Source organism: Mustela putorius, unplaced genomic scaffold (genome assembly GCF_011764305.1).
Source record: "Mustela putorius furo isolate JIRA1106 unplaced genomic scaffold, ASM1176430v1.1 tig00000460_pilon_pilon_pilon, whole genome shotgun sequence".
NCBI lineage: Eukaryota > Metazoa > Chordata > Mammalia > Carnivora > Mustelidae > Mustela > Mustela putorius.
The window spans coordinates 18,637,517-18,649,810 of NW_025421389.1; the positions used below are offsets into that span (position 1 = coordinate 18,637,517).

The 12,294-nt window shown below is 49.0% G+C and overlaps 1 protein-coding gene across 1 annotated transcript in view; it reads right to left on the reverse strand.

Annotated features, from left to right (window-relative positions):
* Positions 1-12,294, reverse strand: part of LOC101683242 (alpha-tectorin) — a 65,215-nt gene that overhangs the window by 48,468 nt on the left and 4,453 nt on the right. Inside the window, exons 3-5 of the mRNA XM_045080423.1 lie at positions 9,747-9,884; positions 9,236-9,401; positions 5,188-5,600 (exon numbers count right to left, since the gene is read on the reverse strand). Coding sequence (XP_044936358.1) covers positions 5,188-5,600; positions 9,236-9,401; positions 9,747-9,884 — 717 coding nt within the window. The remainder of the gene's footprint in view (positions 1-5,187; positions 5,601-9,235; positions 9,402-9,746; positions 9,885-12,294) is intronic.

The window sequence follows — 12,294 nt, forward strand, 5'->3', positions numbered from 1 at the left end:
ATGAAAGACTACTCAGCTTGTCTTTCCTGTCCTCTAAATTCATTCCTTGAAGTCTCAGCTGAAGTTCCATATTTCCCATGACCGTGTCACTGCCCACAGCACTGCCTGACCCCTCCTCCCTGCTGAAGTGTGGACCATAAACCAGTCCCCACACTTTAGCTTGGAAGCTGCCCTGGTGTTATTCTCTGAATGTTTCACTCTGTTACCTCCTGATGCCAGCGCTATGTCATGTAATCGTTCAGCAACAACCAACAAATTTAAACGCCTGCTGGGTACCAAGCACTATGCGGGGCACTGGGAAATAAAGAACAAAGAAAATAATTGTCTCTGCCCCTCACGGAGGTCTCAGTCTACTGCGGAAGAGAGATACAAATGGATATTTATAATATCCTATTTTAAATATGCAGTCAGGGATCACGCAAAGGGAGAACAGTAAATGAGTCCTATTTTCAGCCTCCGGGGATCACACGAGACTTTCTGAAGGCAGTTCAGCCTGCCCTGGGTCTTTAAAGATGAGCAGAAGTAGCTGAAGGCAGGGGGAGGCAGCGAATCCCAGGACAAGAGCCTACAGGCAGAGGGTTAGAAACAGCTGTGTGAATGAGGGGGCATTCATGAGGGTGTTACTGGACTGCAGGGGGGAAGGGGTGGCCAGGGATGAGCCTGGACACACGGGCAATGTCCCTGGTCCCTTCATTCCACAGATGGCCATTCAGACCTTTCTGCCTGTCGAGCTCTGTTCTAAGAGTAGGGGATTAGCAAGGAGTGAAATGGACACAAATCTCTGCCCCATGGAACTTCTATTTTAGTTGAGGGGCCCAATAACAAACAAAATAAATAAATAAAACGAATGCTAGGGAAGTGCTAGGAAAGTGGTTTTCGACTTGAAATAGGACGGCCAGAGGAGATATTTGGGATGAGGAAGCAAGCCGCACTGTTTTCTGGCGTGAAGGTGGGTCCCATAGAGGTGACAGCCAAGCCCTAAGGTGGCGTGTGTCCGGGTGCTCCCGGGACCTCACGGGGCTGGCATGGCTGGGGCAGGGACAGCAAGGAGAGGGCGGTGGTGGATGATACCAGAGAGATAAGAGCAGCCAGAACAGGGAGACCTTTGTCGGCCATTGTAGAGACTTTGGCCTTGACGCTGGGCAAGATGGGGAGCCAAGAGGCTGTCCAGAGCAAAAGAATGACATGATCTGACTTCCGTTTTAGAAGAATTCCTCTGGCCTCCGCACTGGGAATAGACCTTACAGGGCCCTTCAAGCCATGTTTTAAAACAAAACAAACTCCACAAAATAAAAAATAAATAAATCAAACAACTTGGATTTCTATTCTGCGGGGAAGGCCCCAAAATGTTTTAAGTAAGGGAATGGCACAGTCAGATTTGCACGTCAGAAAGCCTGAGGGCCTGACCTCTGTGCAGACATGCGAGGGTGGGAGGAGCCCACGGACAGCCCACTCTGCAGGACCTGGTGGTTTTTGTAGCAGGGAGCGAGAAGTGGGGGAAGAGTGGAGAGTGTGTCCCACATGTGTGGCTCACATGGGTTGGTGGCTTGAGAAGCCTCCAACAGAGAGAACTCACTTTCTGCTTTTTTTACATGTACCAGGCCTAGCACTGGTAGACATCACATCTGTGTCCGGGATGGAACGGTTAGCCTAGCCCAGTCCTCGGCGGGACAGCGTATAAGTACATAGTCAATGCACCGGACCCATACTGATTTCAGGCACCCAGAAAGGACAAGGGTCTTCACAGCCACCATTGTGCTACTTCCTGAGTTTTCTAGGAAGCTAAGCAGTAGCCTATTCAAGCATCACTCCTAAATTGACCATGGTGGGTGCCGTGTGCAATTGCCTGTCTCTAGAGATGAGTAGGACTAAATGGGGGAGGGGACAAAAAAGCAGGCTTGAGAAATAAGCCACCCTACAGAGAGCAGCAAGTGGAAAGAAAGACGTAGAAATTGACTGATCCATCTTTATCTCCCAGGCAGCAGGTCAGCCAACATGCGCGATTAAAGCCAAACTCTAAGGAAGGTCCTCTTGCAAGAGCACTGGGTGACTTTTATGTACTGTCCATGCTGAGATGGAAATGAAATCTTCCCTAAGGCCGATGTATTTGTAAACCCCAAATGTGCCCATTGCCGAGTACTCTCCTCCCTCTCCCTCCAGCTCCTGCTCACCAAGGCAGTCTTCTCTATCTTGAAGCAGGAGCCGTGGGGTGGGCCATCTCTGGATATTGCAATAGTCCCCCCTCCCCCTGGTTTCTCTGCATCAGACCTTGTCCCTCCTAGATTGGTTTAAGCCCTAGGCTGACCACAGTTCATACCTTCCTTCCTGGCATAAGCGTTCAGTGCACTCCCAATTCACTCATACGTGAAACACAGATTAGAGAGTCACTGTTTGTCCCCCGCAGTGCTGAGAGGAGCAGCTCCTGGGTGATTTCCTCCTTCACTCCTCCAGTCCCAGCTCTCAACTCTCGACTAGCCTGCAGGAGATGAACCTCACCTCTCAGCCTCCCTTCTTCTCCCAGTATTCAGGTCATTTCCTCTTTGAGAGGATGTTGGTGGGGAAAGAGAAGTAGAGTTGTAGAAGCGTAGGGTCTGAGAACTAAAAAGGGATTTTGGTGGCAATGGTAGTGTGGCAACCTCCATGCATAATGTGCCTACTGCTTGCCAGGCTTTGTACTAACTAGATCTTCCACATGTGGCTGTTCCTTTGCATCCTCATGACAAGCTTAGAAGGATTTGAGCTTCTTCCCCTTTTGCAGAAGTGGAAATTGAGGTTCAGGGCTTGAAGACTGGTACGTGACAGGGCCAGACTCTCACCAGCTGGGCTCTAAAGTGACTGCTCTCTGCTGGCTCAGTCCCAGGGCTGGGTAGAGGTAACTAAGTCCAAAGACAGCTCTTGATCCGGCCTCCTAGACACTATTACCCTGTTGCACAGATGGAGAAAGTGACACTCAAAGCACACTCAGCTGGCAGTATCGGCACAGGGACTGAGCAGATCTGACTCCAGGGTCTGCCTGCTATCTAGCCTTGATGGTCTTTTCATTACAGCATCCTAAACTACTTGGGCTTTTGTGGGGGAGAAATAGGAAAACTGAGAAATGTTAGCTAGAAGGAGACATTATAATAATAATAACATTATAATAATAATAACATTATAATAATCCATATAATAATATGGATTTTAGCTGGCTGTCTTTAGCCCCCACTAGCATATAGAATCCTAAATTGCCTGTTTTGTTATTTGAGACCAAGCCAAAGAGGGGAAATTCATATACAGAAACCAGTCCCCAGCATAAGGAGAAAGGTGCTCTGTACTTTGTAAGAATGGATCTTGCTGGCCATTCCCCGCCTGGTGTGTCTGGGGAAGTGTGTCTGGGGACGCCAGCTGCCTCACAGATGTTTCCTTCTTGCTTCCCATCCCTCTCCATGCCTGTCCCTACTTCACCCGCGGTGGGGGCTCCGCCGGCCACGGAGCTGCCCTCCCAGCAGAGCAAGTGCGTCCAGAGAAACTTGGAAGCCATTCGGCAAAAGGAAAAGGAAGACATTGTTAGCTCACAGTTGGAGTCGCATAACCTTTTCTTTCTGAAACATTTACATTCATATCCTCATCTCCCTGTCGCTACAGAAAATTGAGGAATCCATGCCCTACGCTTGGACGATGGAAAAGAGCCCCACAAAATTAGCAGAGCTGCTGAGCCTGAAAGAGAAGGCAGTGCCCCTTTCCTTCTGAAAAAGAGTCTGACTGTGAGTGAAAAAGAATTTTAATCAAAATGGAAAATAGAAATAAAGCATAAAGCTTTCTTCCTCACCTACGGATACCGTACACATCATCCCCAGAATTCAGGCAAGCAGGGGAACGCTGGAGAACGTTTTTCTAGCTTGAAATAGTAGCATCTGCCTACAAGGATAAGTATCGAGCTCAACAGCATGATAGAAATTTAAAAGGGAGAAACTCCAAACTTCTGTACCCAAACTCATACCTTGATTTGATATGCAGAGCTGCCCCTAGAGCGACTAACCAAAGAACAAGCAAATTGGCATTGCAGCCACAGTAAAAGCTCCCTTTTCTAATTATGCCCATGATAAGCGGTGCAGATCTACAACGGGCAGAGCCGGGAAAAGTGGAATTAGGTCCTTGGTCCTGCCTTTTGTTGGGCATGCTGTGTCAATTAAAACTGTAACACAGATTTTAAAAAAGAAACAAATCCCTGCATTGGCTCCAGTTCCGGTTTGTAATCTCTGTAATGACCTCCATGTCTGGGGATTAAGGACTGCACAGGGGTGAAGCCATCAACCCCTTGTGGTCTTGGCTATTATTGCTGGAATAAATACATGGTTGCAACAAGGTTGGCATGAACATTATGAAAATTGAGGCCTCCACAAATTGAGTAATTGCTAGTGGCTTTTTACTTTCCCTCCTTTATGGATGTCCCTGCTTGAAATCCAGGTGGACAGGGACAGGAATCATTTGCATCTGCTAAACAGACAGCAGAGACCCACTTTCTTCGCTCTTATTCCAGGCAGGAGTGGGGATCCTGCGAGAGGGTGTTTGGACAAAGCTTTCCCTGATCCCCTGTCTCTGCCTCACTCAAGAGCTCACCAAGCCCACTCCTGGTGCCTGCACATGCCTCTAGAAACACCAATCGATTTAGAGATTTCTCTAACAAGGAAGCAGCAGCTCTTAGGCAAACAGGATGGGGGATGGGTGAGGATGTACTGAGTTACGAGGGTGTACTCCGTTTTTGTACCATCTCCTAGGCATGACCCTCTGGCCACCACTATTGCAAGTCAGGTCCACGAGAAATGAGCTTACCTCTCTTCCCTGTTACTTCTGAGCTCGGACATATGTGCATTTGTGTGTGTGTGTGTGTGTGTGTGAGAGAGACAGAGAAAGTGTGTGTGAGTATGTGTGTCTGTGTACACCTATGTTTCCTATGTTTACCAGGTAACTAGGAATACGAATGTCTTTAAGTTATAGAGCAGACAGGCATATCAAGGAGACAGCTTGTGTTGGCTCTTGTACAAATAAAATTCAGCCTCGTAAAAAAGTTTTACAAGGTATTTGCAAGGAAAGAAGAGCCAAGCATCTCTTTGGAACAAACAGAACCAGCAGATCTGAGAAAGTCTTCCCCAGGCTGAAGAATCTCCAGCTTCTTCAACTTCCCAGGAAGGAGGGAGAGGGTCTCACCTTGACTTTTCCATAGCTTCCTTTGGGGATGAGAATCTTGTAGCCGTTGACCTCCACAGAGAGCTCTTTCACCCAGGAGACAGCAGAGCCCCCACGGTGTTCATTCTTGGCCTCCACACTGAAGAAGGGGAGGCTGGAAGTCTGCAAACACTGTCGGGCCAACAGGTAGGCACAGGAGCCTTGGAAGTGGAAGAGGAAGCCATCGAAAGTGTGGTAGTGTGGCTCGCCGAACACCACACACGTGCTGGTCTCCACAGGGCTGCAATAGAAGAATTTGCCTTTGGGCTCACACACTTCATAGGGGCTGCAGGAAGCCTCCTGGCAGTAGATCTCGTTGTTGAAATCCAGGCAGCGGCACTTGATGGTACAGTTCAGGTCATCCCAAAACACCTCCCCTCGCCGAAGGAACTGTCCTGGGGAAGAATGACATTAGAACCAACATTTATGGAACACTTACCCTCCGTGCCAGGCATGGGGCTGATGCCTTCCCTGCACTCTACCACATAACCCACACGAGAACCCTATTTGGCAGGTGTTATCCACCGTGCTTGACTGAGGTTCAGGGCACTCAGGCGCTCAGGGGAGAAGCCACGTTCCAGGCCAAGGCTGTGGGCATCCAGTCTACCTTGTGGCACCATCGTCTCCATGGTTGGTAAGCATACGCTCATTCAAGGAAGGGTACGTTGCCTTAATCCATGGCAAAGGCTATGACCCACAGAGGTCATATCCTTCCCTCCAGGAATGCGAGGAAGGCTATCCCAGAAACAGACCCAGCGTACCCTGGTAACTTAGCAACACTGTTGCTTCATGTGCTAATTTGTTGACTCGTTCACTCACCCATTCGCTCAGCAAACATTTGTTGGGGGCCCTGTGTGTACCAGAAGAGATCAATAAGCATGAATCAGGAGTCAGACACGCAAGTTTAAATCCCAGGCTCCTTGGGAGGATTCTGGAAAGGGCTGCACTCTGACTTCAAGGGCTTGTAAATCCTTCAGACGCTGCTTATACAGCTGTACAGTTGTCTTCTCTCTCCCCCCAGGCCCTGTCCAAATCTAGTGCTTCTCTGTCTTTATCCACAGGGTAGAACTTCTGGACAGAATCTAGGTCAGAAGGAGAATGGAGTCGGGGCCGAGGGGTGTGCTGATTTAAAATTATTTACTACTATTTATTTGATAGACAATCCGTCTTTAAGACCTTTTCTCTAAATAAATGATCTTCCCCCACTGAAAACGTCAAACTTCGCCTGTTGTTAGTATCAACCCTCAATGGAAATAGAAGTGTCTCTGGGCCGGGGTCTGTGATCTTGTCCTTGGTTTGATGTCAGAGCCAAGAGACCTGGAAAGTGGTCATAACTCTGCCATCAGCTTCCAAGGCTCCTGGCTTGCTTCCATCTGCCTCAGGTTTCTAACCTGTAGAACATGGGCAGTGTTACTTTCTCGTCCCTGTCCCATGGGGAGCAGCGAGGCTCTCTTAAGTCTGCACATATTGAGAGAGGGAGAAGCATTGGTAAATTGAGGATGCCGGGAAAGGGACGTATCGAAGGCACAGCATTGAGAAATGTAAATAATATTATATGTCAGGAGTTCACCATAGCTCGAAACTGCGGCTTGGGAAGACGTCTCACGTTCTTTTATAAAACTGAAAATGTAGTGAAAAGCATGGCCTGCAAGATTAAGCCAAGCAGAAGGCATTGGCCGCCTCGAAACAGGCTGTTCTGTGTCTGTGCAGCAGCAACAGTGATGTCTCCACAGGCAATTATGTTTCGTACCTGTTGAAAATAGAGCCCAAATACGGGATAATAGATCTTTCCACATTCCCAGGAGGCCATATGCATCAGCCCTGAAGACAGGCCCCGAACCTCAGTGCTCTTTGGCACGGGTCCAGGCTGCAGACATTTGAACAACCTCCACTAAGTATGATTTCCAGTCTCTGCTTTTGCAGGCTTCCAATAAATGAGAGGAAAATGCCTTTGAATAGAGGAGGTTCGGACCAAAAGGTAGACGCTCTGAGATCATTTTGTTTGCAAAATGATGATACAATAAAGCAGCTCGATGCAAATTTTCCCCAGCTATCGCCCAGGCCAAACCCAACCCTCATCAGATTGATATATGTCTGGTGGTGCATGAGAACGCACGGCAGTCTGCAGAAGGATATTGAATTTGTCCTGTATGTGAAACCCAAACCCATAACTCAGTGGGGGAAAGAATGAAGTCAAAATGGAGACTCTATACACTGCTGGAGTCTGGCCAGCTCTCCTAGCACTCCAGGTCCACAAGCCAATGTTTTCCACGATCCCAGCATTTCGTTCCCAGGACTCAGGCAAGAGGCTGTCACTGGGTGCTTAGGCTGCATGGCCATGGTCAGTCAGCTCTGTGATGCTTGGACCCAGGGGCCAAAGCACTGGGTAGGTCCCTAGCCCAGGCCATAAAGGGGAGATAGATAATGTGGTCATTGGTTTGGTATCTCTTGCAGACCTTAGGGAAGCTGTCTTTACCTTTTGTAAGGGAGGAGGGCACCATCTCTGAAAGACGGGTAAGTTTTAGAGCTAAGATCTTTCCCATCCAGCTTTATAATGGCTTGGGTTCAAAACATTTATTTATTCTTCAGAACTTGGAGAACTTGGACGGAGTCCACAGAGACAAGGATGCCCAGGCAGGGCCATCTGTACAGATGACCTTTCATTAGAGCAGAAATCCAGAGGTTTGATATGTCTGACTGCAATGCAGGGAATGGGGCCGAGGGTGTGGGCATTTCAGGCCCGGGGAATGTGGTTTCCTGTGTATTATACTGACTGAGGCTGAGTCAAAAGAGAAAACCGAGGCTTCCCAGAGCTGCTGAGACATGCGGGTCCCCAGACCATGCTTCCTATTGGATGGGACAGGAGATAAGCTAAGATCTGCATCTCCCAACCCACAACTTTCTTAAACATCTACAGACATTGTCTCCAGGGTCTTCCTCCGTGCTTCCGCAGCCCCCTCCCCTCGCACCCACCCCAATATGTCCTATATTGTGTCATCGTTGTTCCCGTGGCTGTCTTGTCCACCACAGCCATGCCATGGGAGCCAGAGCTCCTTCATTTCCAGCACCTAGAGGAGTGGCCAGTGCCTTGTTGGGGCTTTCAAATGTCCTTTGGGAAGAAGCAGTGGCTGGCTGGCTCAAGGGACAGATGAGTAGACGGTGAGGTGGATGGATGGACAGCTAGATGGAGGATGTCCTAGTTCTAGGTGCCATAGACTCTGGGACCAGAAATACCCACAGAAACACGGTTTCCTAAACACTTTCTTGACATGTAAGCAGCAGGAATCTATAAGCCAGAACATTCTTGGGAGAGTCATGGGCTGTTTTGCACACGCAAAGAGGCTTTGTTAGTTCAGAGAAGGCCCCCAACTTTGGGTGTTAATGTAAAGAAAACTTGGGAAGGCTCTACTACTGCTTGCTCACAGAAACCCAACACCAGCTTTGATTGTCCCCAAATTCCTGCATGTTTTGCTGCTGCAGAGAGAGTTTAGGAGAAGCCGCCCTAGAGAGGACGGCACTCATTCCCCTTGCTTTCTAATCATACTAGGAAGTGCTGATTTGCTCTCGTGGAGCCTTGGCAGCATTCCGAGCTCGCCCACTCCCGCGGATCTACAAAGTGCAGATGGCAGAACAGGAGTAAAGAGGGGAAGAAAAATGGGCAGGGGCGGGGGGGAATGATGGCAGCAACAACAACAACAACAAAAATAATGTTAAACAGGAGGGCTCCCTTCTGTCCCTCTGGCTGAGCAATCACTCAAGAGCCATGTCCACGTTGGAGTTGTTTAGAAGAAGCAGCTCTGTTCGCACCCCAGGCAAGGACTGCAGAAAACGCCATGGAGCAAATGCCGGGTTTCAGCTCCTGGTGTGATGAATGTGCGTGCTAAAATTACCTTGATCTCCATTACCCAGCTGAGAGATGTCAAAAGAGGAAGGCATCGGCAATGAGCCCGCCCCCGTGGCTTAAAAGGCTGCCTGTCAATCTCTACTAAGCAAACCCTACTCTTGCATGGAGAAGAGGAAAAGCCTTTACCTCTGGAGGTGCAGCCATTGGCTGGGTCAATTTCCTTCCCATCTACTTTAAATGCCCAGCGGCCTGGAACGTTGACGTTCGTGGTCTCTTGGATATTCACAATATCAGGAGTTCTTGACCCCGGGAGGCTGAAGAAATTGGTGAGGTTTCCACCATTAAATCCTGCCTAGAGCACAAAAGGAAGACGAGACTTGAACACAAACAGCACTGTTGTTGGTTAAGTGGCCTCAGCGCTTGCAGCATCCGGCACCCTGAAATTAGGAGACCCCTTCTCCTGGAGTCCCCGGAGCCACCATTCCAGGTGAGAAAGGCTTGCCTTCATTCATGCCATATCCCTATGAAGATATCAAAGGTGGGCAAGATTAGCTTCACCCTCCACTTGTAAAACCAGACATACTTCTCTAGCTCAAAGCTAGAGGAGCTTGGCCGGATTGCCTCGAGGAGGCTGAGCAGCATAAGCAGAGAGCAGAGCTTTGGAAACAAGATGGAGATGAAATGGAGAGCCACCAACCTGTGCCATCACACCCCCAAGGCCGGTCAGGGGGTCACCGCCGCTCGCCGTCCCGGTGGTCCAGTTGATTTCATAGTAATTGAAGAGTGTGAATGTATAAGATCCATCAGACACTAGGACGGCCTGGAAGGTGTTCACCTACGGGATGGATGGGAATGGATGGTCTCATGACTTCCCTCCCTAGGAGCTCCTCTCCCCAGCCCCCTTTCCCCTGCACCCTCCCCACCCCCAAGCAGCTCGTTGCTGCTCAAATGTTAGTCCTCAGGCCCTGCCTTTCCTCTGAATTTGTTCTCACCCCCACTGGGGGAAGCAAGGCGTGTGGGAGCAAGCACCTGAAAGAGAAATTGCCTGAGAAGAACCCAAAGGCTGACTCAGCGCCCCTCTTAACAGCTCTGATCCAAACCCGACAGCAAAGTCAGAGGCCCGCCTCAGCTTGTGATAATGCGTGAGCACCTATAGATGGCAGCATGAGAATAAACTATAGGAGGTGGTCCAGGCAGGGGAAGGGCTGAGCAGACACCTGTTCCTAGAGCAGGGGGCGTGGGGCATGGGGCCTGGGGATATAGGGGAGGAGAGCCACCAAATGCTTGGCCCCGTGACTAAGGCCAAGGTCTGCACTGTGTTCCCTCACTTACTAGAAGACACCACAAATCCTGGAGCGATGTCTCCCGTTTTTAAAATGAAACTTGGAAAATGATTTTTTAAAAAGCACTACCTGGTGGAGGAACCGTTCTTCTCATTGAGTACTTCTGCATCCCTTTGTGTCTGAAAAATTCTCAGCACCCATCTGCACCTCAGCCCAAGGCTAAGGCGGGCAATTTTGTGGCCCTTTTCCATCTGAGAGCTTAGAAACAAAGAGCTAAGGAAAATGAATTGCTGGGAATTTCACAAGGACCTGGCAGCAGAAAATGCGATTCGAGCCGGAGCCCCCAGTCTCTCCCTCCGTGCGCTGTCATTATGGGCTGTCTTCATTCTAACCTTCTTAGGATAGAGACGTTATATGACTCCAAAAAACCTTTGCACATGGTGTTCAGAAACAAGCTGTAGCAAACTCTGTCCTTTACTATTTCCCTTTGTTAATCTGTACCCCTTGACACTGGTTTTCGGGCAGTGTAAATAAAAGCAGAGTTAAAGGAGAGGCTGCTTTGACCTTTTCCATTGAAGCCTTGCACTTTTCCCAGCTGCCTGATGCCATCCTGGTTAATATCCCATCAGACACAGAGGGAGACCCAAATCCTTATCCTGTGTAATCAGACTGGGGTAGAGGATCTTGGAAGCCCCAGATCTCCCATCCTAGACGGTCCCAGGGAGGGAGACGAGGATCAAGGAAAGAAAAGCCCTTTTTATAAATGAGAACTCTCTCCTCGGGCTCTGTGCTAGCCATGGCCGATGGTGTTTATGATAGAGCCCTGCAGGGAAAGGCCTCCATTCTTTGGCCCAGCTCAACAAAAGAGTTAAGTGGGGCGCAGAGATGTGTGAGCAGTGAGTTCAAGATGGCTCCAAGATCCCCGCAGGGTCAGGTTCTGGAATCAGGCATCAAGTCAAGGTCATACAAGGTTAAAGGGCAACCCTGCTCCAGACCAGGATTTTTCCCTCAGGAAGTAAATCCCTTCTCCTAAAATAAAGTTGGAAAGATCTCTGGCCCAAGTGGCTCTTGGGAACAACCTGGAAGTTACCTCAAAAACCAAACAACTACCCTAAGAATACTACAAGGGCTGGCTCACCGAACGCTCTCACACACCCTACACATACATATCTCTTCAACATTCGCTCTAAGACCCCTCCGGATCCATTTTTGGACAGAAGGGAGAGGGTAGGGGGATGGGTGTTAAGGAGGGCGGGTGTGGTGATGAGCGCTGGGTATTATGTGCGACTAGTGAATCGTTGAACACTCCATCAGAAACTAGTGACGTACTATATGCTGGTTCACTGGACATAGCAAAAAGTTAATTAATAAATTTTTAAAAAAGAAACTGCATTTTCAATTCTTGAAAAGCCCCTTTGTACTTTGAAGGACTTACGTTGATGCCTGGAGGAGCCACATCAGGAACTGGGAGTTAGAGGACATTAGTTTGAACCTCAATTGGCCTCCTGTGAAGTTCAGATCTCTTTGTTTGCCCCTTGGGCGAGTCACTTAACTTCTTGGGGCTATACCCTGACCTTGCAGGCAGAAAGAGTTCTATTTACTACACAACAACCTTGTGGGATGGTACACACAATGGCTTATCACCACACTGGGTTCCCAGTAAGCCCTCAATAAATACTAGCTTTCCTTCCCTAAAGTAAACATGTCCCCATCCCTCTGCCTTGTTCTTGGTCTTCCATGACACCCACCACCTCTAAGAGACTTATGCCAAGCGCTTAGTTGGCCCGATGATGTGTTCCTACAGAGGAGGGGAGTCCTGGGGTGATGGGAGGTGGGAGAGGAGTCCATTTCAAAGATGGGGATGGATGGACATGAACTGTCTTTTCTCCAAGGAACCCAAAGCACTTAGATGCTCCCTCATTCATCCTCATTGAAAGAGTTCTTACCTAGCCCAGAAACCTA